At 39.5% G+C, this 26,467-nt stretch overlaps 2 protein-coding genes across 2 annotated transcripts; one reads left to right on the top strand and one right to left on the bottom strand.

Moving 5' to 3' along the window:
- The first annotated feature begins 592 nt into the window (after positions 1-592).
- On the top strand, positions 593-26,119 carry ppih (peptidylprolyl isomerase H (cyclophilin H)). The gene is made up of 9 exons (XM_070544706.1): positions 593-775; positions 18,653-18,717; positions 18,809-18,832; positions 19,303-19,347; positions 24,302-24,344; positions 24,689-24,781; positions 25,415-25,502; positions 25,592-25,632; positions 25,843-26,119. Exons 1-9 carry the CDS (start codon positions 710-712, stop codon positions 25,909-25,911), a joined length of 534 nt encoding a protein of 177 aa, XP_070400807.1. The 5' UTR covers positions 593-709; the 3' UTR covers positions 25,912-26,119.
- On the bottom strand, positions 4,653-15,880 carry si:dkeyp-100a1.6 (probable G-protein coupled receptor 160). The gene is made up of 2 exons (XM_070544705.1): positions 15,347-15,880; positions 4,653-12,917 (listed from the first exon to the last, which is right to left on the bottom strand). The coding sequence occupies exon 2, from the start codon at positions 12,863-12,865 to the stop codon at positions 11,759-11,761; it is 1,107 nt and encodes a 368-aa protein (XP_070400806.1). The 5' UTR covers positions 12,866-12,917; positions 15,347-15,880; the 3' UTR covers positions 4,653-11,758.
- Positions 26,120-26,467: the final 348 nt, after the last annotated feature.

Below are 26,467 nucleotides of genomic sequence, written 5' to 3'. Positions count from 1 at the left end.
TTTAGCCACTAGGAACTATACATTACTCATCTTTCAGTGTATAATAAGATATTTCAAGTGTTTTTATGTTGGAAAATACTGGGTTTTTTTACTTGTCCAACACATCCAAAATTGACCTATTTCTATTTCTTGCGAATTTCCCAAGTCGTGTTTTCAATATTTGACTATTTTTATTTAGTGAAAAAATATGCAGCACAAGGTGGCGCTCTGGTAAAATCATTCTAGAGTGTTCATTCGTGTTCTCCTGGGTTCTCCTGTGCTCTCTTCTTCTAAAGAGGACAGTGGAGTCAAGACGTACATTGCATTTTATTTTGCTCAACTTAATTCTGTTTTTACTATTCACTGAGACTGTATTTTAATATTTAGTTATTTATTTCCAGCTGACCTTTAAATAAAATTTGAAACATTTTAAATTTGCATTTTTGAACTGCTAAACATCAGGAAAAGGTTGGATTTAAGTTATGTGAAATCCTAGTAATAACATAGCTATGGGAAACAAAAGATTTACACCAACATTAGCCAGGGTCTAAAGAAGAAATATATACAATGCATGTCTAGGTTTTTGTCCCTAGTTGCAATTCGTACCTTGTCTCTCGCGAGCCACCATAAGTTTCTTCTGCGCATGCTCTCTATTTTCAAATGGCTAGTATGTAATTTTTTTTGCCGATTTGTAATTTGAAATCTGTGCAAAAGCGGTCAAAACATATCGATGTCTGTTCAAGCGACAAACCCAAACAACCCCATCGTGTTCTTTGACATTACCATCGGAGGGCAGGTCAGTGGAACCCAAAAGTTCTTTTTATTTTACCGAAAACGTGCTGTCAACGTCACCGCGCTCAGTTACTCATCTCAACGCAAAGTCGCCTTTTGATTAAGTTTATGGGAGAGTAAGCAGAATTTTAGGTATTATGTTTAGTTTATTTGTTTCTTATAATAGTAAATCAGTGCTACGTTTAACGTTTTGTTTAAGTAGTGGATATTTATGTGCTTTGAAAGGCGCAGAGAAAACGTTTAACTTGAATAAAAACGAGATTGAGGTTCTTTTTATCTTCCATTTCAACATTCGACAATCAACACCAAGAAGATTTTATAGGTTTGAGAAAGTGGCTCTGCGTGTGCAAGTGCCACCAGTAAGAACTTGGTTGGCTCACCTGCTTTTTAAAGCATGCACCAGGACATTAACAAAACAGCAGATCTGTGTCGATGCTGAACATGTTCATTCAACATAGCAGACACTGCATGCAAATGGATACTTCTCATATACTTACAAAGTACCCCTGACCACTGATTATAAAGCAAAGTTTGAAATAATCGTATTAATAATTTCAAACTAATGTGAGTTATTTTCAATAATGAAAAATCACAAAACCGTTAAAAATGTGTGCAAAATTTTGCAGAATTTCAGGGCAAAGACATGTTTTCACTATTTTTTCTCTGTTAAACGTAGCATTAGGGCGGCGATGCAGTAGGTTGTCCTGTTGACTTTCAGAAAGAAGGCTGCTGGTTTGAATTCCAGCTGTGGCCTTTATGTGTAGAGCATGTTCTCGCTATTTCTGCGTCGGCTTTTCCTGGGCACTCCTGTTTCCTTTGATGGACCAAAACCATGCATGTTCGGTTCATTGGGGGCTCTAGTGGGCCATTCCCATTTGTACCAGGTCGGCCCGGGCCGGGTAGCCCCGGTCGGCCCCAGCCTGGCCCGGTTGATTCCACACATCCTTGCCTTAAGCCCATGTGGGCTGATTCTACCCACCAATCAGAGGCTTGCTCTAATGGAAGGTGTGAATTTGCTGTCAGCAGTGGGTGTGTTGGCCCTGGTCGGCCTGAAGCAAACCCCCTCGAGAAGAGGGCTGAGAATGAGCCTTGGTTGGCCCGGAAAAATACCAGGCCACCCAGATATGTAAACAACCTACCCTACCCGGCCCGGGCCGACCCGGTACAGATGGGAATGGCCCATAACTTGCTTCTGTGTGAGACTGGTTGTGTATTTCTGCATGGAGTGAGAACCCCTGCCTTTCGCTCGGTGACTGCTGGAGATGGACACCAGCTCCCCTGTAAACATACAGGGAAAAAATGGTTCTGAATATGATTGGGTTTGAAATGTAGCTTTAACTCTGTTGAAGTCGTGTTGCAGGATATGATTATGGAATCGGTAAAGTTTTTTATTACAATGACTTCATGTGGACATTTCCCCTCTCTTTGCTTCACTGCAGCTGAAGTCATCAAATGCTCTTCAGTACAAACCTAATCAGGAAACGGCATCTGATTTAGTTTAATTTGAAGAGGATGTTTCACTTCTAAAGCTACAACATGTAGCTGCTTGTCACTGGGAAACTTACACAAATGGCTGTAACTGATCTGAACCCAGAGCAGAAAGCCATAATTAGAAACAATTTGTTATATGTTCTGTAGCAGCCTTACCTTCAGCCTCGTTCAGACCAGGTGACTCCACCCTACTTGGCCAAACAAAATTTAACTTGCAGCAGAATCTCAAACATATGTAGATGTTTCACCTTCAATCTGTTAGAACACTTCTCATTATTCATTGTTAATCATAGTGGATTTCTGCTATAAGGATTTGTCCAGAAGGACTGAAGGTAGGGCTGGGCAATGAAACGATGGCAATAAATATTTCAAAACAACTTTTCCTCGATGGACATGTGAGAGTGGGAAGATAGAACTTCGGTATGAAGAGTAGAGACCCACAGCTCAGTAGCAGCCAGGCGGATGTGCTGCTAACCGCTCATGTTTGTGTATCTGTAGCCTCCTGCTTCAGGTAAAAGTAGAAAAATGAGAGCCCCAAATGGAAAAAAAGAGATGGACACTGTTAATTACGTCGTTGACAATAAAGGACCGAACAGTTCATTCGTGTGGACGTAGTTTGAATAATTCTTTTGCTGCGAAACTAATGACGTTGAGTGGATGATCTAAACAAAGTCTGTGAAACCACAGGAGCTCATGAGCCAGTGCGACCCGCTGGAACAGCAGGATGTAAAACTTGATAATAAGAACCCAAGTCTCCTCCCCTTCCAGTCAGCTCATGGGTCCCTGGAGCAAAGAAAAAATAACCCGCTTTGCCTTACGCCCTGAATCACAATTATGTCATGTAATTTCAGCTTTGTTTGCTTGTAAAAATTCGTAAATAAAATGACTACAAATCAGAAGTCGCATATATGACGTCCCGACAAAATCTTTTCTCCCCAGCGTAGCTGCTACTTATCAGATAGCCAGATTTATGGTGGTTTTCACGTTTCGTTTAATGCTCCTTCTTTGGTCCTGGAAGAAGGATTCTTTGCTAAACTGATCTCCCCCTCTTCTCTGTCTGGGTCAATTATATCAATTTAGTGGGACGAACGTTTGTAGTCCTATATGTATTTTTCCACACAAAACCTGAAACAGCTTTTGCCGCTGTTTGAAAATAAGCGCTTTTTTGGCATCAAAATGTGTATTTGAAATTTACGGACATCATTTGTGAAACCCATGGTAGATATCAAACGGGATTAGAAAATAGCTTTTATAGCACCGTTGGCTTGCATATATTTTTCTACACATGCATATTGGCATCAATATCGGTATCAGCTGATGTTAGTCATTTTTTAACATATCGGTATCGGTCCGATAATTAAAACCGGGTTGATAAAAAACAACCAATATTTTTTCCATCTTGTTTCCATTTGTTTATGTTTCAGAGGGTGAGGGGGGGTGATGTGTATTTGTTTAGTCACGTGACACTAATTGTAACATCTCAGACGAGTAAATGTTTGTGGTGTGTGTACGTAATAATGTAAATTCAGCTTTAATATGTTTCCTTCTATACAAAATGCTGATTTTAGAAGCATTAATGTCAGCATATCGGTATCGACAAATATCGGTTATCGGACATAACAATGATATTATCAGTATCGGCCCTAAAATGTCATATCGGTTTTTACGTCCCTTGGCTCGCTAGGAGCACGATGGTGATTAAGGGAGTAAAGAAGATTTTGTACCGGAAGGAAACAAACCAAATTAAAACTCTCTGAAGGAAATTTATTAAAACAAACAGCACTCTGGGCTGTAAAAGGAAACAAAAAGGTCATCCAAACACCGGGCATCAATAACAAAAGGAATTAACATAAAACGATTTCTAATAAACAAAAAGCGCGGCGCAAAAGGGCCGGAATCAAGGTACGCGGAATAACAGAAAAGCTGCACCAAAAGGGTGAGCAAGGTCTCTCCTGGAATGAGGACACACAAACTACTATTATTATAAAATCAAAATAAGAAAATACCACTCAGGTAACTAACGAGAACCACTAAGGTAGCGAACGGAGACTTTAACGTCTTAATCGAGGAGAGAAAGAGAGGAGAGTTAACACCTCCGTGCCAACACCCAACTAATGTCTCTCCTTGAATGACAGGCAGAGTCCCCTTTTAACAGTGAGACATAATCAGCCTGACAGCCCGCAGCTGTGCAGGCAGAGTACCGACGAGGGCCTCTTGTGGCCAAAAGGTGACAGCGTCTGTCACATCGGTGCTTCACTCATTTTTTCTCATTTCCGGGGACCCATGGTCCGGAAGTAGATTAAAGTCAACGTCCCACTAGTTATCACACTGGTGTGTGATATTTGTTCTCGGCAATTGACCCATTCTCTGGAGGAACGATGAGCTGCAGACATGGAACAAAGATACTTTATTAGGGAAATTAGAGTTTCAGTACACACAATCCTGAGATCAGACAAACATACATAGGCACATACATAGGGCTCCTAAGCCACAAACAATAGCTTCCAGTTGTAAAAGCATCTTTTTTTCTGGGACTCTTTAAACAGCTTTTTTTCTCTCCCTGGAGTTTTGACGGTCTCAAAGTTATTTATTATTTAACACCAGTAATAGAGGCTGGTTTGACTTCTAGTTAAATGATTTAGTGGTTCGCTAATGTGATTGTTTTCATCTAACCTTTGTCTTTTTAAAAAAGTTACATGAGGGACACACAAAAAGTTGTTGCATTTAGCCTTTTTCCCAGAGTCATTTGCTGACTCAAAAAATGTTTAATGCAAATGTTACTAAGCAGTCATTGTAATGATGTCTGTGTAAGGCAATCAGATGTATCTTTACGGTCACTGTCAGGTGTTAGGACTGAACCTTTTTGAGTTAGTCAACACTGAGTTGAAAATACAAGGTTGGATCTAGAGCTGAAACGATTCCTCGGGTACCTCGAATAATTCGAGTACAAAAAATCCTCGAGTCAAATTCTCTGCCTCGAGGATTCGTTTAATTCATATTTAATTAATTCATGGCTTTGCAATCGCCCGGGGTCATGTTTCACCCGGACCGAAATAAGTGACGCACATGCCCACTGCACTGAATGCACACGCGAGTAGCGAATGTAACTTAACTTTCTCTTAACAACGTGGACCCCGGTGGAGTGCGAAAAAGACAGAAAAAGTCAAAGTTGTGGGACCATCTTTCACGTCGTAAGACGGAAAACGTAGTCCAGTATAAATACTGTAAAATGGATTTAACCTACCACAACACCACATCCTCCGTGCTGCAGCACCTGTAAATGTCACTTCTGCAAGCGGACTCGGAGCCTCTACAAGATAATGCTTTTTAGCCTGTTTTTCTATATATTCTGCAGACACTGCGACTTTTTCGTTTGTAGCACTCAGTTTCAGCTCACACCGTACATCTGGTAGCAACACGTCGGACTTAAAATGTGCTAAAAATAGCACTTTTTACACAATATGTCGGACTTTCTATTGTGTTATTGATGTCTGTTGTCCCTCGGGGTTTCTGCAGGAGGACACGGGTATTTATGAGTGGCGGAGGAAAACGAAAGAAAGTAAATAAATGTTTTGTGATCAGTATAATTTGACAAAACCACAGCAAACATGCTTTTGGCAATCCTTGTTAGTGTGAGAAAAAAAAGTGTAGAAATAAAAACGGACGTGTGTTAATAGGGAAACAGCCGGCGAGCTGTTTGCGCCGTGAGCGGTTCTGGTTCTGTTTGGGCCGCAGCCGCTCGCAGCGTTATCCTCCTAGTTTTTGTCTGGCTTGCAGGCTAGCAGATTCTCACACGAGGGGAAAATCAGCTCAGGTTGTTTACTTATTTTTTGCACAGGCATTTGTTTACTGTGAAGTAAAGTTTAAGTGCTGAAGTTATGCAAACTAATTTTGAATAAAACTTGAAGAATAACTGGCAATTGCTTGCTCATTTTAAGAGGTCTTTCATAATTATAACATGCTATTTGATATCAAATCACTTTTATTGTCACGTCACATGTGCAGGTACACTGGTACAGTACATGCGAGTGAAATTCTTGTGTGCGAGCTTCACAGCAACTGAGTTGTGCAAAAATACAGTAATGTAAAAACAAGTAAAATATAAAAATGGCTAATTTAAGTATACAAATGAATAAAGTAAACAATAAGATAAGAGATATAAAATGTACAGAGGTTGGTATGTGCAAAACAGTGGCATTAATGTACAGTATGGAGTGTGTAATGTTGGAACTTGGTGGAACTCGCGACGAGGCAGCCATACTCGACGCCATCTTGGCTCATCAATATATGATATAATGGTTTACAAACACAAAAGGGTAATTTATTAGAGTACTCGATTAATCGAAAAAAAGATTCGATAGAGTACTCGATTACAAAAATATTCGATAGCTGCAGCCCTAGTTGGATCTTTAAAAGCTACAAGAGTAAAACAAGATCAGGAAGCAAAAAAGTCCACAAAGAAGAAACGGAAACATTACTGATCATTATTTTTTTCTATTGAAAACAATTAAACAATGAACCTGCTTCAAAGTCCAAGCCAAAAATTATAAAGAGGGTGCGCATGATTCTGTCCATATAACAGCATATAAAACTGCAAGTTGTCCTTCTGTAAATACAAGCTTATTTACATGTAGAAATTTTATTTCATATTTTTTATTATTATTTTTTCAGAATACATTATTTTCAGGTTTTTCATTTTAAAACTAACACAATTTTCCTAAGGTCCCCCAGTAGATAGAGTTCTGGATTGTTTGGGATTACAACATGAACTATCTTAGTCAAAACATCACAGATGTCTATCCAGAAGCCTCTCACTTTCACGCATGACCAAGTACTGTGTAAGAAGGAGCCCACTTCTATGGCACATCGGAAACAAACATCAGATATTTACCCTTATGAACCTTTACTGGGGTCAAATATAGCTGATGGAGGAAATTATAATGAACAAGCCTGTATCATGCATTTATGGTGGTCGATACACTGTTCTGACATAACTCCGACCATGTTTGGTCATCTTCTATATTTATATTTAAGTCTGATTCCCACCTTTCCCTGGACCAGTACAAATTCGGTTTAGGGCATTCAGATATTAACAAAAAATACACTTTAGAGATGAACTTGTGCGATCCATTATCATAAATCAATTTTTCAATTCCAGTTAATTTAGGTAAAGCCATGCTATTACCCAGAGTACTTCTCAGAAAGGATCTCAATCGGAGATAGCAAAAGAAAGTATTGTTGGGCAGTCCATATTTCCTTCTCAATCGTTCAAAGGTCATGAGTGTCTCCTCCTCTTCATAACAGTCCTCCAGTTTGTGGATTCCGTTGTTGTTCCAGGTTTCCAGAAGCTTGTTGTCCATCGTTAGAGGAATCAGTTTGCTTTGTTTCAATTGTGTCCATGGTAAAAGTCCTATCGCCTTCCCGACATTTTTGTGAGCATCATACCAAACTTTAGTCAAATGTAATAAAATCGGGCTATCGGTCTTCTTTGACAATGTTTTATAGTTGTTTTTGTAAAGAAATTCTCCATATAAGCTGTCTCCTAGAGAGTTAAATGCAAGATGAACCCAGGATGGTGTCATGTCACCTCCAAACAAGGACAAGCAAAATCAGATTTGGGCTGCAAAATAATAGTTTTTAAAATTGGGTAATTGAAGCCCCCCGATTTATAATCCCATGTTAATTTCTCTAAGGATATCCTAGGCATTTTGTTGTTCTGCATGAACTGTCTTACACTTTGTTCAGTCTTAAAAAATGTGTGAGGTAACAGAATTGGTAACGATTGAAAAAGATATTGTAACCTTGGTAATATATTCATCTTTATACAGTTTATCCTCCCGATCAAAGTGATAGGAAGGTTGATCCATTTATTTAGATCTTCCTCATTTTTTTTCAATAGTGGACAATAATTCAGCTTATAAAGATTCTTAAACGTATTATCAACCACTATGCCCCAGATATTTTATTCCAGTCGAAACCCATTTGAATGCAGATATCCTTTGGTACACCGAAAAATCAAATGTTGATAACGGAGGTATTTCTTTTATTTCAAAATTTACCTTGTATCCCGAAATAGTTCCATAGGCGTTTAGTAATTCCTGCAAACGTCCGAGAGATTGAGAGGGGTCCGTTAAATATAAAAGGATATCGTCCGCAAACAGATTGATTTTATGAGTTAACTGACCAATCTTAAAGCCTTTAATATCAGGGTCCATTCTAATTGTCTCTGCCAGAGGTTCGATAGCTAGAGCAAATAGGCTTGGTGACAGTGGGCAGCCCTGTCTACTGTATCGACCCTGGGAGAACGGAGCCGAAACAGTCCCGTTAGTGGCAATGCTTGCTTTGGGTTTATAATACAGGGTTTTCACCCAGTTAATAAATGTCTGTCCAAAGCCAAATTTAGCCAACACTTTAAATAGATAGGGCCATTCCAGTCTATCAAAGGCTTTTTCGGCATCTAGTGCCACTGCCACCGTGTGGCCAGGTTGTGATTTTGCTAAATGAATTATGTTCAGAAATCTGCTCAAATTATCAGCTGAGAGGCGCTTTTGAATAAAGCCGCTCTGATCTGGATTGATTATTTTGGGTAATATTCGGCCTATTCTATTTGCTAACACTTTGGAGATGATTTTATATTCCACATTTAATAATGAAATAGGCCTGTAAGACGTACATTTTAATGGATCTTTACCTTTTTTTAATATAACCGTAATTATTGCGGTTGAGAAGGATCCTGGGAGTTTATGCATCTTAGACGAGAGCTGCATTACATCCATAATCAGTAGAGTTAGCAGATTTTTGAATTCTTTATAAAATTCCGGTGGAAAGCCATCATCCCCTGGGGATTTATTGGATTGAAAAGAGTTTAAAGCTTTTACAACCTCTACCTGCATGAAAGGGAGGTCAAGATTCCTTTGCTCCTCCTCATTAATTTTTGCTAATTCAATTTTAGACAGGAAGTTGTGAATGTGGGTCAAATCATTTGGTAGCTCCGACTCATAGTTTTGTGTAGAAATGTTTAATTGTGGAATTAATTTCTATTGGGTTATAAGAGACGGAGCCTGTTTCAGTTTGGATAGCATTAATTGTCCTCATGCTTTCTTCTGCTTTCAGTTGCCAGGATACAATTTTGTTAGCTTTCTCCCCTAGTTCATAATATTTCTGTTTAGTTCTTAAACAATTTTTTTTTAATTTTATATGTGTTTAGTGTATAATATCGTACCTTTTTCTGAACTAACGATTGATATGTGTTCGGGGAGCCATTCCCCTGGTGTTCTTTCTCGAGAACTAGAATTTCCTTTTCCAGCTGGTCAATGTCTTTTGTATATTGTTTTTTTAAACCTTTGGTAGAGATTATCTGTCCTCTAAGGTAGGCCTTTAATGTTTCCCATAGAATAAAGCTGTCCGGTGAAGAGGTGCAGTTTGTATCACAAAACAGTTTAATCTGTTGTTCCCTTATGAATAAGCAAAAATCAGTTCTTTGAAGAAGAGTAGGGTTGAGGCACCATCTATAGAGCATATTGGGCTTATCAGGAAATAAAATGAACAAAGTTAATGGTGAATGATCAGATAAAGTTCTAGATAAATATTCAGCATCTTTTACTCTATGGAATAAATGGGCAGATGATAAAATGAAGTCTATCCTAGTGTGGGACTTAAACAGGCCTAAATAAAATGAATAATCTCAGGTTTGTGGATGTATCCGTCTCCAAATATCTATTAAATTTAAGTCTGTCATGTAATTTTGAGTAACTTTAGACACCTTTGATCTGGAGATGGTTTTAGTCGACTTATCCAGAACAGGATCTAAACAAAAATTTACATCACCACCACCTACTAAAATATTATTATGTCCCCCTGCAACCTTCAGGAATATATCTTGCATAAATAGCTCATCGTCATAGTTTGGTACATACAAATTTAGGGGTGACCAATGTTCTGAAAATATTCTACAATTAACAAAAACAACGTCCTGAGGGATCAATATTAGTATCTAGTATTTCTAAAGGTGTCTTTTTATTAATCAAAATGGCCACCCCTCTAGCTCTTGAATTAAATGATGATACCACCTGGCCTAACCATTCTCATGTCAATTTTTTGTGTTCTTGAAGAGTGAGATGAGTTTTTTGTAAAAAAAAAAAAAAAAAAAAGCAATATCTACTTGTAACTTTTTAAGATATGTTAAGACTCTTTTTCTTTTAATTGGTCCGTTCAGCCTATTAACATTAAAACTAACAAATTTCAATACGCTTCCCACTACAGTTGTAATTTTTGTACAGATTTAACCTGATCTTTAATAGTATAATGGTAAAAATGCATGTTCAAAAATAATTTCCAAAAAAAAAAAAACTTGAACCCCCCCCCCCCCACACACACACACACACACACACCCGTGCCATACCCTGAACACGTGGCACAACTCCCTCCACCTGGGTTGGTCTTCTACTTGTGAACAACAAGTCTCGCTCAAATCTAAGATTTCTCATCTTCCAGAGGTTTCTCAGTTGCAGTGTTATTTATTATGTGAAACACATACATTTTGAACTCAAATATTGATGATCACGGTTATATCTAGTCATATCTAGTCAAAAATATCTAGTCCCGCTATTGAACTACATCATTGATCAACAGTAACTTACAGCTCATAAGATGTCCAAAAAAGGAATGAAGGCAAAATGCCGCCGTTGTTTAGCAGCTCATCCATTCAGTTCCCCCAATTATGGTTCTTCACAAATTCTGCCGCTCCCTTTAGTGTTTTGTAGAGTTTCCTCGATCTGTCCGGGAGCGATATCCTCAAGGTAGCAGGGTAGAGTAGGGCAAACAGGACGTCCCTGGATCTCAGCTCCTTTACCCGGTCATATTCCTTTCGGCGCTTCAACACACTGGCACTCAGGTCTGGAAAGAACATTATTGGCTTCTTCTCGTACACGGGAGCTTTATTTTCCTTAGACAGCTTTGCAGCCACACGGAGTATCTTCTCCTGATCCTGGTACTTGAGCAGGCAGATCAGTACTGGTCTCGGTCTCTCATTGGCGGTTGGTCTTTGTGCAGATGTCCGATGGGCTCGTTCTGTCTTCAGTGGTTCAGGGAAATATATCTGCCCCAGCACAGCCGGTATCCAGTTGGCAAAGTGTGGCCGGATCATTCCCCTCACAGCCCTCATGCACATTGAGAATGCAGATATTACAGCGTCTATTATAGTTCTCAAGTGAATCAATTTTATCCATGAGATACTCATTATCTTTGGTTAGCTTGCCCATCTGTACTCCCTGTTGGGAAATTTTATTTCATATTTATAAAAGTTGAGCTTTGCAACTCTTTGCTGCGTGCACAGTCCATTTACAGCTGCAGCATTCAACTTCTTCAGTGTTACCGATTCCGTTTTTTTCTCCATACAATGACTCATATTTGTACTTAGCTGCACAAGTTGGCTTATTTTCATTAAGTCTACACACTCGTAGCTCAGTAGGGGCTGTCAATGCTATGGCAAATTTGCTTACATGTGGAATACAACGTTTCTCTTTGCTTGTGATGGATTAAACAAGGCGATCGGGAGTCGAGGCTGTGCTGTGCCTTTGCTTAGATGCCAGTAAATGTGCCAGGAACACACGTTTTCTGGCAGATGGTTGTGTGGGCCTTTAGTCTTGCTCTTTACCCAGAACAGCAGGCCTACCATGAAGCTGTTGGTACACTCCAGCCACAGAAGGTTGACCGAGATGTGAGCCGGTACCGCAAAGCCGCTCAGCAGACAGGATAAGATCACAATGAGGTACGGCATCCAAAACAGCATAAAGCCCAGCATTAGGCTGAACCACAGAGGCGGCAGTGATCCAATGTTCTCTAGATGTTTCTCCTCTCCTTTGAATGTTTCCATGTCATATTTCCAGTCCGAGGTCAAGAACAGGTCACTTTTGGTGTTCTCTTGTTTCTCCCGAGCTTCGTAGATCTTATCGGCTTCTTTCACCCACATGGGGATTCTCGAGCAGAATGGCAACGTTGTAAAAAACGTCAGAAAGAAAAGTCCCAAAATGACAACGGTGATCATTGTCGACTCTTCTACTTTACAAACCAATGTTTTTTTCCCAGGAATGTAGTCCAGTAGCACCGGCTTTTCGTGAAAAGAGCTAAAAGAGTGAACAAGAGCAATGATCCACACCAGCAGTGTAAAGATCACATTCCTGAGCAGTTTGTAGCATGCTGTGTGTTTGCTCATGCATGTTTCCTCTAAGCAATAGTCTATCAAACCCAGGCAGATCATGGGCAGTGGGATTGCTCCGTACGTCACCGAGGCATTGGCCAAGAGGAAGCAGGCCGACACAAAAGACCTCTCGCCGCCAACAATCCACGCGACCCCCATGGAAACTGTGAGGAGGAAGTCGGCGATGACGATGGACAGGCTGCACACATTTAAGAAGTGAATGAAGCGCTTTGGCCTGCAGGTGTAGAGGACAGCCGTGTCCAGCAGCAACTTAAAAAGCAAAAGGAAAAAATACTTGGCTACATTGTTTGAGTGGTGGCAGGATCCCGCCTCCCATTTCTCCAGGACGGCCAACATTTTGACAGTTTGACAGTTCTCCCAAAGCAGCGGGAACTCTGGCAGCATCTATGTTGAGGGAACAACGCCCGGATCAGTGAAGGCAATGCTGCTGGAAACTCTGCAAGAAAGCCAAAACAAGTAGTGTTTTTAGTAGACGTAATGAGTGAAACCCAATCCATCCATCTGTTACATTCATGTTTCCTCATAAACCAGAGATAGTATCATTATTGTAAAATAGGAAGTAGATTTAATTAGATGTGGTTGTTCCTGGTGTGTGTGTGTGTGTGTGTGTGTGTGTGTGTGTGTGTGTGTGTGTGTGTGTTTATACAGAGTGTTAGGCAGGGATAATATACATATGTTATACAAAACATAGATGCAAATTCTGCCATACTCTTATTTTAATTGTGGGTGATAGTATAGATTAGAACATGTCAAAGCAGAGAGATTATAATAACAATTGGTCACAGAGTCTGCAGTTAAATCAAATTTCAACCTTTTGATCCAATGTTTTTCTCTATGTAGCACCTGGACCTAAAAGTAATGCTGGCAATCATTTTAAAGTTACTTTGATTTCCGTAGATCATCTCAAAATCTCAAACTGCTGTTTGTTGAGCCACAGTGGGGTCCTGAGTAAAAGTCAACCAATATTGTTTTTTCCATTGCCGATACCGATATGTAGAAGACATGATCAGCCAATGGCCTATGTGTACTGCAGATTTTTTATGGGCGGATATCAAGACATTTTCCATCTTATCTTAATGCTAAAATGTAAAAACATCAGTTAATGCACAACATTTCTAGTGATTGTAAAAATTGATTTCAATTAAATTCTGCACCGGGTTGTACGAGGAAGTGTTGCTAAGGACAAATATTGGCCGATGTATAAAAGAACTGCAAATACCTGCCCAATATATCAGCCGACCAATATATCGGTATACCCCTAGTTCTCCTGACCCCAGCTTTTGTGAACCAGCAGCCTATCGGACAAACGTGATCCTTCTCAAAGTTATCCAAAACCTTTAAGTCAGTTCAGAAGTCTTAATGGGCCAAATGTTGTGTTTTTACCATAGACATAGATATTATGGTTTATATACCTATGACTATGGTTTACACACAAAAACGTACACACATCTATCTATCTATCTATCTATCTATCTATCTATCTATCTATCTATCTATCTATCTATCTATCTATCTATCTATCTATCTATCTATCTATCTATCTATCTATCTATCTATCATCTATCTATCTATCATCTATCTATCTATCTATCTATCTATCTATCTATCTATCTATCTATCTATCTGTCTGTCTGTCTGTCTGTCTGTCTGTCTGTCTGTCTGTCTGTCTGTCTGTCTGTCTGTCTGTCTACATTATATATATATACACATATAGAATGTATGTATGTGTGTCTTCTATATTTACAGAGCTTAAACATTACAACACTCTGCACACACAGTCGACATCTCTTAAATCCCTCTGACACACTCTGTTTGCTTATGTAGCAACCTGAACGGCCTCATTTGTGACCCAAAGGTCACACTTCCTCAGCTGGGTCGAACTGTCCTGGCTGTACTTCTATTTACAGATTCCATTCACACATCCAAACACACACATTTCATTTTTAGTTTTCATCCAGACACAGGTTGCTTTAATACCAAGTTTTAATATCAAAGCTTTTATAAATTGTCATTTATGAATTGTCTTTTAAATTGTCATCTTTAAATTGTTAGTAATAAATTCTTAACTTTTTAAACCTGACTCTTCTTTGAAATAAAACAGAGTGGTGTATATTTGGTCACTGAACGAGCAAAAATCTCTTTAAATCTTCTGAATTAATAAATAAACTTTTGCTATTAATTTAAAACTCTTAAATTAAATATTAATCTTTGAATTAAATATAGACCAAACCAGTTGGTGTATGAACTTCTATCAATTATATAAATATCCGTGGATATATAGAATATATATATATATATATATATATATATATATATATATATATATATATATATATATATATATATATATATATATATGTTCATTTGCCAATCCGTTTGATCTATCTCAGAACTTAACGAAGCTGAATAGCAAACAGCGTTATATTCTAGTTATGTAGATTAACTACGCTACACTTACATTTTCTTTTTAAAATCATTTGTCCAACAGTTTGTTTTGAATTCTCCAGGCTTCTAAGAAAACATTTGAATAAATTTGTTTGTTTGCGAGCTGTTGACCAGAGCTTTGTTCTTCCTCATTAGTCTGATTGGATAGGAAAAACTAAACATAGATAAAGGCCATTTAAAATAACCAAACTTTACTTATATGCCTTTGGAAAAACACTCATTGTCAATCACTATCAATGAGATAACACTTGGATTCTTCTTTTGTTTATTAACCAAAATACATTATTTTATCATGAGCCTAAACTGTCTGCAGCATCACATCAAACCATTTAGTTCTGCATGATTTCTAACGTCAGTGGCAAATAAAGCAAACATTCAGTAACACGTTTGGTAGAGCCGTGTATTATACAGGTACTGTACCTCTGCCGTCTTAGCCCAGTGGGTTTCAGTAGACCAGCTTAACCAGCGCGTTTTCATCTGGGAGTGTCGTGCTGTTTCCAGGTGGTGTTGTCTTATATACGGCTTCAAGGCTCCACCTTAATCTCCACCCTCGTCTTTGCATAAGACAGGTCTTCCGTGTTTTTAGAGAAACCTGCTTGACTCCTCTCCCTTTATGTTCAAAAGGTGAATTCCTCTGACTGATTTGCAAATTCAGCAGCTGGTAGGTCAAGTGAAAAGGCAGCATCTGCTAACTATACACGTGGGAGATGCCACACCCTTTTTCAGGGTTTCGTCCCTCTGCGCCATGCCTGTGTACGGTTGCATTACAATTCCCAGAAACGGCAGCCAGCCCTAAATGCTAGACGATGAAAATTACTTCTTAGAAGTACCGCTTTGGCTGACAGGTCTGGCTTTGTTTGCTGTCTGCTGCCACCTGGGATGTTACCAGTGCTTTGGGGGTTTTGTGAATCAACAGGAGACATGTGCTGGAAGTGTTCGCTGCTGAAGTCTCAGAGTTTGAACGAGGCTTGATAGTTAGATGACCTTTTGTTCTCGTGTCAGATAATCTCAAATGATTCTTCTGCTTGATGCTATTGCTCTTCCAGGAATAGACAAAAACCTGGATTATCCTTTTTAAAGACAAAACACCTGCCATTATACCACCAAAGTAGTTTGTTTTACAGAATCCTGAAGTATCAATTTCATGATCTGAAGAGGTCCGACTTGGTCAAACTGTTTTTTGTCGTAGTTAAGGATTTTTCTGTAGTTTTTATCTTAACCTGGAGATCATAAATGCGTGGTTCTCACACATATTGTGTTGCCCTCAACGACTGTGGCACAGTTTCTTTGTCCACATTTCCATTGCCAGAAAATGATACGAAGACTAAAATGAAAAGGCGTTTGTTGTTTAAAATATAGAGAATTTGCTTTGCAGGAATTGAAGCGAGTAAACAAAATGTGTCACTGGATGCCAGCTGGTATCTCTTACTGGTTTGTTTGGTTTTTGCAAAAGTGGACAAGGATGATTATGATGTATGTTAGATGTGGAAAAACAAGACCATAGGATATGTTTCTGACTGTATTCTGATCCCAGGTCAAACTGTTCATTACAGTGATATATTCTTTAGGGTTAGGGTTAGCCTAATTACGGAAATGAATTATTATTCTTTGGTTAATAATTAATCAGTAATGTTTGATCAGTGACAGAGGGTTATGTGCACTTATACACACCATGCAGGGCACTGAAATCATGTTAAAGGTAACTGCATTCACATGTCTTTGTTCCATAACAACAAAGCTTTCTATCTCTGAGAGGGCGTGTTCTGAATTATGTTAAAACCTAAACTCCTCGGTTCAAGTTCAGTTCTTGAGCTCACCAAAATCTCTCCGTGGCGACGAGAGTTCCAGAGTATCGGGTCAGCCGCTCGAAACCTCCACCAAAGCTTTTCTGTCATGCAGAATTGCTTCAACAAGAAACGCCATCTGCAACAAGCTGACGCAAAACTCCTTCAGACTTAATTTAAGATGCAAACTCAACACCTGTGTGCCTGCGGCAACTCTAGGACCAGAGAGTCTGTACCACTCGGATCTCCCCTACCGGACCGAGTAACCAGAGGCTGACAACATCCTCCCTTGACCTCTGGATCCAAACAGAGGGTTGTCTGAACGGTGAGGTAGAACACATCTGTATGCCCGTTCCTTATTAAGAAATAATTTAGCTTAGCTGCAAAACAAACTCTTTCACCCAGAATGCGTTTTTCTCTCTCTAAGATAGAAACCGTCTGAGACCTTCCATTCACACATCCAAACACACACACATCTCATTTTAGTTCCATCCAGACACAGGCTGCTTTAATACCAAGTTTTAATATCAAAGCTTTTATAAATTGTCATTTATGAATTGTCTTTTAAATTGTCATCTTTAAATTGTTAGTAATAAATTCTTAACTTTTTAAACCTGACTCTTCTTTGAAATAAAACACAAAGTGGTGTATATTTGGTCACTGAACGAGCAAAAATCTCTTTAAATCTTCTGAATTAATAAATAAACATTTGCTATTAATTTAAATCTCTTAAATTAAATATTAATCTTTTGATTAAATATAGACCAAGCCAGTTGGTGTATGAACTTCTATCGATTATATAAATATCCGTGGATATATATATATATATATATAATATAAGTTCATTTGCCAATTAGTTTGATTTTTCTCAGAATTTAGCAAAGCTGGATAGCAACAGCGCTAATAAGTTCTAGTTATGTAGATTAACTACGCTACACTCATAAAGCAGATATATTTTGCAAATGTCTGCAAATTTCTTTATAATCCCTCCATGTAAAGTGTATAAAACCTCCACATGCAGCACGATGCTGACGTCATCATACTACAGCAATGCCTGTCAGCAATACCTGGCATTCTTGTGAGGATCGGCTATAAATTTGGACAGTCTAGCCTTCATCTTTACTCAGCCTGGTTGCTTTAGTGTGTATTTAGAAAAATAAAGCAAGTCATATTAAAGATGCGTTTACTTTTGGATGGTTTTCAGCTTTAGCCTGTTCACGTGACTTAAAGCTGCAACAGCAAATCTGCAAAACAAGCTAGCTTAAAACAAAAACACAGTCCTGGAACTCTCATCCCTCCTGACGGGTATCTTCCCCAGGCCAAGTCTGCCAGATACCAGAACCTGCAATGCCAGAGGAAACAAGAGGGCTCTAAACATCCGTCTCCATTTTCTATGTCCAAACGTCTTTTGTTGTCCACAACTTCAAATGGTGTTTTTCTTTTTGGGACTGCTAGTTTGTCCTTAAGTAGAAGTGGTAGCAGCCGGCTGTTTCTGCTTCTCTGACTTTACTGAGCGGAGAACCTGTCACACCCGCCGTGGTGTTCTGTTGGGGGTGGGAGTGAAAAAAGGTCTCGATCAGTGAAGCTAAGGATAGAATTTTGATTATGTCATTCCACCATAGTTCTCAGCTACAAGCTAACTGAGGTTTGCTGGTGCTTTTAGCCAGAAAAACTCGGATGAGGGACTCTAGGTTGAGGTTGAAGCGCGCATCAACGCATCGAGCTGCAGAGTTTCTGTGGTCTCCCTCCGAGAGCTCCACAGGTGAAAGCACAGCCTCACACTGCAGCGACTGAAGCCCGGTGCCAATTGCACATCAGATCTAGTTATCCCTTACTTTTATTAATATATTCTTAACTTCTCTGATTTAATCTCCTGAATGATTTAGAAAATGTTTTCCCTTTTTGGTTATGATTAATTACCAGAATTTCCTCTTTCTGTCAGGATGTCGGACGGATGAAGATAGAGCTTTTTGCAGACGTGGTTCCAAAGACGGCTGAGAACTTCAGGTAAGACCTCTGTCTGCATCACAAAATTTCCCAAACAGAAAAACGACGCAGTTTAAAAAGATTTTACTAATGTTTTTATGATCTCTTACAGGCAGTTCTGCACAGGAGAGTTCAGGTACGGCACTAAATGGGCATTGGCTTCTCTTGGTAAATAAACACAGATAACTGGTTAGTGAACAAATCATCACAGGTGCATTATTCATTCTCTTTGCAGGATGATTTCATGCAATGTTTTAAGTAATGCAAAAAACTAATAAAAGCAATATTGTACACAACTTGGTCGATAGCGCTCAACTCAGAAAGCACAAAGACCAAATCGTGCACAAACCAAATAATGTAAATTTGCTGTCATATTTGAAAATGTTATTGGTTTAATTTTAGAGGCTTTTATTACTCACACCCGACAGTGGCTCTGCTTTGTTAAAGGCAGCTATTTAAAGTGACAGAGGCTGATGTAAGTATGGTCAAACACGGAAGGAATGGGAGTTTGTTTAACAGGTTGCAGGTGTGTTTAATAGTCTGCAAGACAAGTAATGGATCCTTTGCAGCTAACATTTGTTCTAATCTCTAACCTTTGCTCTGCAGGAAGGATGGTGTTCCAATTGGGTTCAAAGGCTGCACCTTCCACAGGTAAACGGAGTAAAATTACCTGTGACATTTCAAAAAAGTTACAACTCTCATTTATTTTCCTGTTTAACCCGACTGTTTTGTAATTAAAACCTTGTGAAGAGGGTTGAATCGGCTCGTTTAAAGAAGGAAGTCTCATAAAATTGAAGTGTGGGCTGATGGGTGGAGCTTTGGCTTCCCCTTCACGCTTCACTCGAATAAAAACTATCGATACAAACCTGTTTTTAATATCACCCAAATGATATAAGAATACATGTTTTTATTTTGTAGCATCCTGTAATGCATTGAATTAACTGATTATCAGCACATATGAATGCAGAAATGTAGCCAATCTGGACCATTTAGTTGTATTCTTGCACATTTGTAAAGAGAAAATACATCAGTAAACATTTCTTCTACGTCTTTCTGAATACTCTCTCATCTCTGGTAGAGGGAGACACACACTAACGCGTTACACATACACACAGCTCTGCCAGCTGCGTTCCCAGAAAACAGGTCCATCACACAAACGCTACCCAACCACAGCAGAACATGTACAATTCCTTAAATGAAATTGGAAAGAAAATGGAACATTTCGCCTGTGACACTAGCTAGCCTGGCTCTGGCTTAGTTTCTTATTTGAATGCTACAAGCCAAGAAGAATGCCTTGGTGGCCTGCATTGTTTGTACAGTAAAGTGCTGTACAAATAAAGTGAGTTGAGTTGAAGAACACGTCATTCGTGCAGAGGGGAGAGAGACGGTCAGAGGGCAGTTTGAGTGGGTTATGATCCTGATGGCAATATGGAAAAATTCCTCTGGACAAACATCATCCACTCCACCTGTAACAGATCAGTGCAAAATGTTCAAAACTGATGCAACTCAGAATTCAGCAGGCTGTTGTGCAAGGAAATGGATGAAAACGTTAGTTCTATGGGTTTCAATTAGAAGATCCCATTGTTGAAGTTTACAAACTGGTTCAGCTGGTTTGGACGTTTTCTTTTACTAATCTTTGTCTAAAATAGTGAAGAAGCTTGTTTGGTGGGTTTGGATTGATGCGTCAGAACACAAATCAAGACTTGTGATACAAAAGTCTTTAATCATAAAAATAGAAGATTTTTTGACAGTCAGCACCATGCCAAGCTGACTTGGTTTTTTTTCCCTATCAAAACTAACACCTACCAGCTGTCAGCACGGTGGTGGAGGGGTGATGTTATGTGCTCGTTTCACAACCCTGGAAGTCTATCATAGTTTGATCTATAGTCAAATGGGATCCTTTCGTTTGGGAACTGAAATCTGCCTGATAAGTAATGCAGCAAGAAAGTGAATTGAAGCACATCAGATACAGAAAGATTGAGCGTCCATTTTCCTCTACTTGTCTGGGGTGGGGTCACAGGTGCACTGGCCTAAGCAGAGAGGCCCAGACTTCCCTCTCCCCAGCCACTTGGGCCAGCTCCTCCAGGTGAATCCCAAGGTGTTCCCCTGGCCAGGTGAGAGACATAGTCCCTCCAGCATGTCCTGGGTCTACCTTTAGGTCTCCTTCCGGTTTTACGTGCCCAGTAAAACCTCTTGAAGGAGGCGTCCAGAAAGCATCCTAATCAGATGCCCGAGCCACCAACTGGCTCCTCTCAGTGTGGAGGAGCAGCAAATCTACTCCTAGCCCCTCCCGTATGACCGAGCTTTTCACGCTATCTCTAAGGGAAAGCCCAGCCACCCTTCAGAGAAAACTCATTTCAGCTGCTTGTATCGGTAATCCCATTCTTTTGGTGACCACCCAAAACGTGTAACCATAGGTGAGGGTAGGAACGTAGATCGACCGATGAGTCGAGAGCTTCATCTTCCGGCTCTCCTCTCTCTTCACCACGACCGACTGGAACAATGCCCACATCACTGCAGACTCAGCACCAATCTGCCTATCGATGTCATGCTTCATCTTTCCCTCTACAGTGATCCCTCGCTACTTCGCGGTTCGTTTATCGCGGATTCACCACTTTGCGGATTTTTTCTTTGGAGCCTTATTCAAGGGAAATTCGCAGATTTGCGGTATTTTTCACCAATTCGCGGTATTTTTCTATGCGAAATATCAAGAAATTCCTGTTTTTTTTTTCATCAATTTCATCATAAGATGCACTTTTTGTAATAAAACTATTAAAAAACCAAGTAAAAAAAATTTTTCTTGAGTTTTACCCACAAAAAGAGAATGTGCTGTACTGTAAATATGGTGTCCCTACTTCGCGGATTTTCACCTATCGCGGCCAGGTCTGGAACGCATCTACCGCGATAAACGAGGGATCACTGTATCTATCCCTCACAATTATCTTGGGGTCTTGTTCACTGAGTATTATGGAACTTTTTTTATTTGTTCTGATTTGCTGAGTTAAAGAAATGCCAGAGGAGGTACTTGTTCATACAAAAGATGAGCCAACCATCATTTCTTAACATTTAGCTACTTTGAGGACAGACTTCCTTGTCATTGTTTGCTTTTTTCGTAAAAGTCTTTCATAAGTTTCTGTTGGACGTAATGTGCTTTTTAAGCTGGTCTTTAGTCCAATATCGGACCACTTAAGTAAAGCCAGTTAAAGCTGAGTTATGAATCATCCAGGAGTTGTAAAAATCCCTAATCCCAAGAGATGAACCGTGTTGTGTCGACACACAAGAAACATCTTGGCTAAGAAAACCCCGTCTGGCACATGATCAGTACTGTAGCGTGAGCAGGGCGATTCTCAAATATCTATTTGCTGAAAACTTGACATTTAGAAAATGACCAACTGAAGAATTAAGCAGCTCCCGTTTCTTACACACTTGTCTTTCTGACCCCAGTCGTCTTTTGAAGATAAGGATATTTTTAGGCCTGGCTTTTCTTCTCTGCTTGTTTCTCTTAAAAGAAATGTGGATTTCTAAGAAAGAAAAAGCGATGCACTCGAGGAATGATTCAAACCAGTTTGTTGAAACCTGAAAAACAGGATGGATGTAGTTGAAAAAGGTGCTGAGTGGAATGCCCGAGAGCCAGGGCTGTTACTGATGAGGAACTGTCACCCGATCCATTTTGCATTGCCTCGGGTCGGAGTGCCAGAATATTTATTTTAGTTTATATTTAACCCTGTTTACAGGAAGGGTCCCTAAAAGACAAAAGGGCCATTTTGGAAGTTAGAAGTTTTCAACCCTTTCTGCATTTTCCCTCCATATGAAACACAACTAGATAGATAGATAGATAGATAGATAGATAGATAGATAGATGGATGGATGGATGGATGGATGGATGGATGGATGGATGGATGGATGGATGGATGGATGGATGGATGGATGGATGGATGGATGGATGGATGGATAGATGGATAGATGGATAGATGGATGGATGGATGGATGGATGGATGGATGGATGGATGGATGGATGGATGGATGGATGGATGGATGGATGGATAGATAGATAGATAGATAGATAGATAGATAGATAGATAGATAGATAGATAGATAGATAGATAGATAGATAGATAGATAGATAGATAGATAGATAATAGATAGATAGATAGATGATAGATAGATCAACTTTATTGTCCAACTCAAAGGCAGAAATTCACCTTTGACATGGCTCACCTTACAATACAATCCATATCGCATTCACACAAATACATAAAAAGACAATTAAAAGGTATTAGAATGTTATCATCGTAAAAAAATAAAACTGTAAGAATTCAAAATTGTAATTGCGCTGGGAACAAATAATTTCTTATAGACACCTTTCTTGGCCAATGGAACCCTGAACCTCCTTCCTGACGGAAGTAACTGAAAAAGTGGGTTCAGTGGACGGGTTGAGTCTGCACTGATCAGGGTAGCCTTCCTGTGCACTGCTCGCTCGTGAAGAACAGAAAGTGGGATCTGAGGTGAACCTGTAATTTTGCTGCCTAATTTAACAATGCGAGAGAGTTGTGTTTTGTTTTTAACTGTAAGAAAGGTATACCAAGCTGTAATATTGAAAGTTGGAATGGATTCAATCAGTGGTTTATATTATACAATTGTTAGGATGTCCTTGTTCACATTGAGTGCTCTAAGCTTCCTTAGCAGGTGGAGTCTTTGCAGCGCTTTCTTGTAGACCCCGTTGCTGTGATTTGCAAAGGACAGGTGGTCATCAGTTTCTGCTCCCAGGTACCTGAATGACTGAACCTGCCCCACAGGCTGACCCTGTATGCTGAGGGGTTCGAACAGGGATGTGTCTGCCTCACCGGCTGCCCCACAGCACATGTCTTTAGTTTTTGAGATATTCAGCCCCAGGTGAAAGTCTCCAAATGTCTGGACCAGATTGCTGACCGCTGCTGATATTTAGACAGGTCCTCCGATGTCTTCACTGATGCCACCAATGCCATGTCGTCTGCATACTTCTACAGGGCCATTCTCTCACTATGGCACCGGATGTTGTTTGTGTTGACTGAGAAAAGCACTGGAGACAAAACACATCCTTGTGGCAGTCCAATGCTAATGAGACTTTTCGTGGATTTAAATCCTCTTAAGAACACTTGTTGTGGCCTGTCTTTCAAAAAGTTGTGGATCCATAAAAGCAGCGTTGTGTGGAGATGGAGATCTGAAAGCTGTTCCAGCAAAATGCTGGTGTCTAGTGTATTAAATGCAGAAGACAAATCCCTGAATAAGATTCTTGTGTATGGTTGTGTAGAGTCCATGTGTTTAATGACAGCATTTAGAAGTGTGAGACTTGCGTCCTCTACACCACGTTTTGCCTTGTAAGCAAATTGTAGGGGATCCAGCTGGTCTGAGATAAATTTTGTCAAGTGTCCTCCCACGACCCTTTCCTTGCACTTGCACAGGACTGATGTTAGGGCCACAGGTCTAAAGCCCCCCAGTTCTTTTGCATGAGCTACAGAACTACAGTCTAAGGTTTACTGTTCGGGCAGAGAGCAGAGGAAAAAGCTGAATACAATCTCATTTACTACTTCACTTTTAATCTTTGTGCTTCAATATTCAATTTCAGGGTGATCAAAGACTTCATGATTCAAGGAGGAGACTTTGTAAATGTAAGCAACTGTGCACCTGCTCTCTGGTGGTTTTAGCTAGACGTACTTTTTGCATGTTTGTTAGAATAAAACTTATTTCTGAATTTTTAATCTTAAGTATAATTTTCATTGTTGTGGGAGAATTTTCCTCCTCCCTGATCCTGACTTTAAATTTGCACCAAATTGTTCAGCAATAGAAAATTGGAACTCTGCTAAAATAAATAAATAAATCATGTAATCCTCATGCATTATTTTCGTTATAAAATAAGCAAGAGGACTTTATTGTCCTGTTTCTCCCTCTTGTGGTTATAAGAGGAATTACACCTTGACGTTTTGACCCCTTTGCCCTTTCTCTTTTGGTACAGGGTGATGGAACTGGGATCTGCAGCATCTACAGAGGTCCGTTCGCTGATGAAAACTTCAAAATGAAACATTCTGCTCCTGGATTACTGTCAATGGTTAGTGTGGAGATTAATGTTCTTATGCTAGAGACGCTCAAACTGAGGAACGATTTGTTTTATCTGAATCCAGAGATGCAGCAGTAGCTCAGGTGGTATAGCGGGTTGTCCAGCAATCGGAGGGTTGTAGGATCGATCCCGGCAGAGAATGCTGCTTGTGTGTTCTTGGGCAAGACATTGTCTTCTGGTGGTCTGAGGGAGCGGTGGTGCCTGTGCTCAGCAGCATCTCCTTGCTTCCGTCAGTGCGCCTCAGGGCAGCTGTGGCTACATTGTGAATGTGAATGTGTGTGTGCATAGGTGAATGACTGATTTGTGTTGTAAAGCGCCATGGGGGGTTCTAGGACTCCAGAAGACGTTATATCAAATACAAGCCATTTAGAAGAAGAAGAAAGGCTTCTTTATATAGAGCCTCTCAAGATAAAGATCACAGGGTGCTTCACAAGAACAAAAATGAAGAATAAAAATGATTAGTAAATTATTTAAAAAGATATAATTCATACAGAGGTGGGTGGATGTTACGTTTTAATGATCAACGATCAAATCAAAATTTTTCATTCAAAAAGGAAATAACAGGATATGCTTAGAATGAGCTGACTCTTACAAATTTGTTTTTGTAATTGATTTTTGTTGCAGGCAAATAGTGGACCAGGAACAAACGGCTGCCAGTTTTTTATCACCTGTACAAAATGTGATTGGTTGGATGGGAAACATGTTGTTTTTGGTAAATAAATCAACATTTGACATCTGGAGTTTTTGAAGCTCTATCGTAATTTTAGTCTGATAATAGATTTATTTTTTTTACTTTTTCAGGAAAAGTGGTTGATGGTCTGCTAATCATGAGGAAAATTGAGGTAAAAACTTAACTACTTTTTTTTATTTAAAAATTTTATCTAATATAATTAAGTATTATAATAAATAAAAGAACAGTCATTTAAAAAAAAGAATAGGATTATATGTTTTTTGGGGGGCGGGGAGTTGTCATATGTTGCACATTTTATTCAGTTGATTTATTTTAAGGTTATTTGTAATTTTTTTAAGTTTGTGCTCTTCTCTTGAAACAGAATGTACCTACAGGACCAAACAATAAGCCTAAACTCCCCATTGTCATTGCTCAGTGTGGAGAGATGTGATGCAGCTACCTACGTGTGTGACATCTGGATCTTCTAGCAACATCGGTTTATATTCCTTATACACACACACACCAGAATTATGGATAGCTCTACTGTTAATTCTCAAGATTACTTCTGATTTTTTGGTTCCTGCGCAATCACTTTTCTACTGTTAATGTTGGAATATGTTTAACATTTGTTTTTCAATAAATCCAGTTCAACCCAGTGCTCAAGTTGTCTCCCTGATTGTTTCTATTGATGCTATGCACAAAATATCAGTCAATTGTTGCACAATTTGATGTTTTTGTATTCTAAAAAGATTGTGCAACTCTTGATAAGTTCAGCCATGGAGAAAATCAGGCTTTGAATTCCAGTGCTGTTGAACTTACGGCTACCCCTGGAGCCAAGGCTCCAGCACCCGACCCCCTTCCCCTTGAACATCATTCTCCCGGCATAAAAGAATCCTTTGAAATGGAGACTTTTGTGAAGGCAGGAAGAGAGTAGTCCTTTTTTTAAGGGTCCTCTCTATGGTGAGGCATTCTGGGACTGTGTGTATGTGTGTGTGTGTGTGTGTGAG

Source organism: Nothobranchius furzeri, chromosome 15, assembly GCF_043380555.1.
Source record: "Nothobranchius furzeri strain GRZ-AD chromosome 15, NfurGRZ-RIMD1, whole genome shotgun sequence".
Taxonomy (NCBI): Eukaryota; Metazoa; Chordata; class Actinopteri; order Cyprinodontiformes; family Nothobranchiidae; genus Nothobranchius; species Nothobranchius furzeri.
This window is presented reverse-complemented; position numbering and strand designations above follow the sequence as displayed.

Excerpts from the sequence above, each read along its gene's own strand:
- ppih (XM_070544706.1), top strand. The coding sequence starts at position 710 with ATGTCTGTTCAAGCGACAAACCCAAACAACCCCATCGTGTTCTTTGAC. Across the intron at positions 24,782-25,414 it reads CTCCTGGATTACTGTCAATG|GCAAATAGTGGACCAGGAAC; the intron begins GTTAGTGTGGAG and ends TTTTTGTTGCAG. Across the intron at positions 25,633-25,842 it reads TAATCATGAGGAAAATTGAG|AATGTACCTACAGGACCAAA; the intron begins GTAAAAACTTAA and ends CTCTTGAAACAG.
- si:dkeyp-100a1.6 (XM_070544705.1), bottom strand. The coding sequence starts at position 12,865 with ATGCTGCCAGAGTTCCCGCTGCTTTGGGAGAACTGTCAAACTGTCAAA.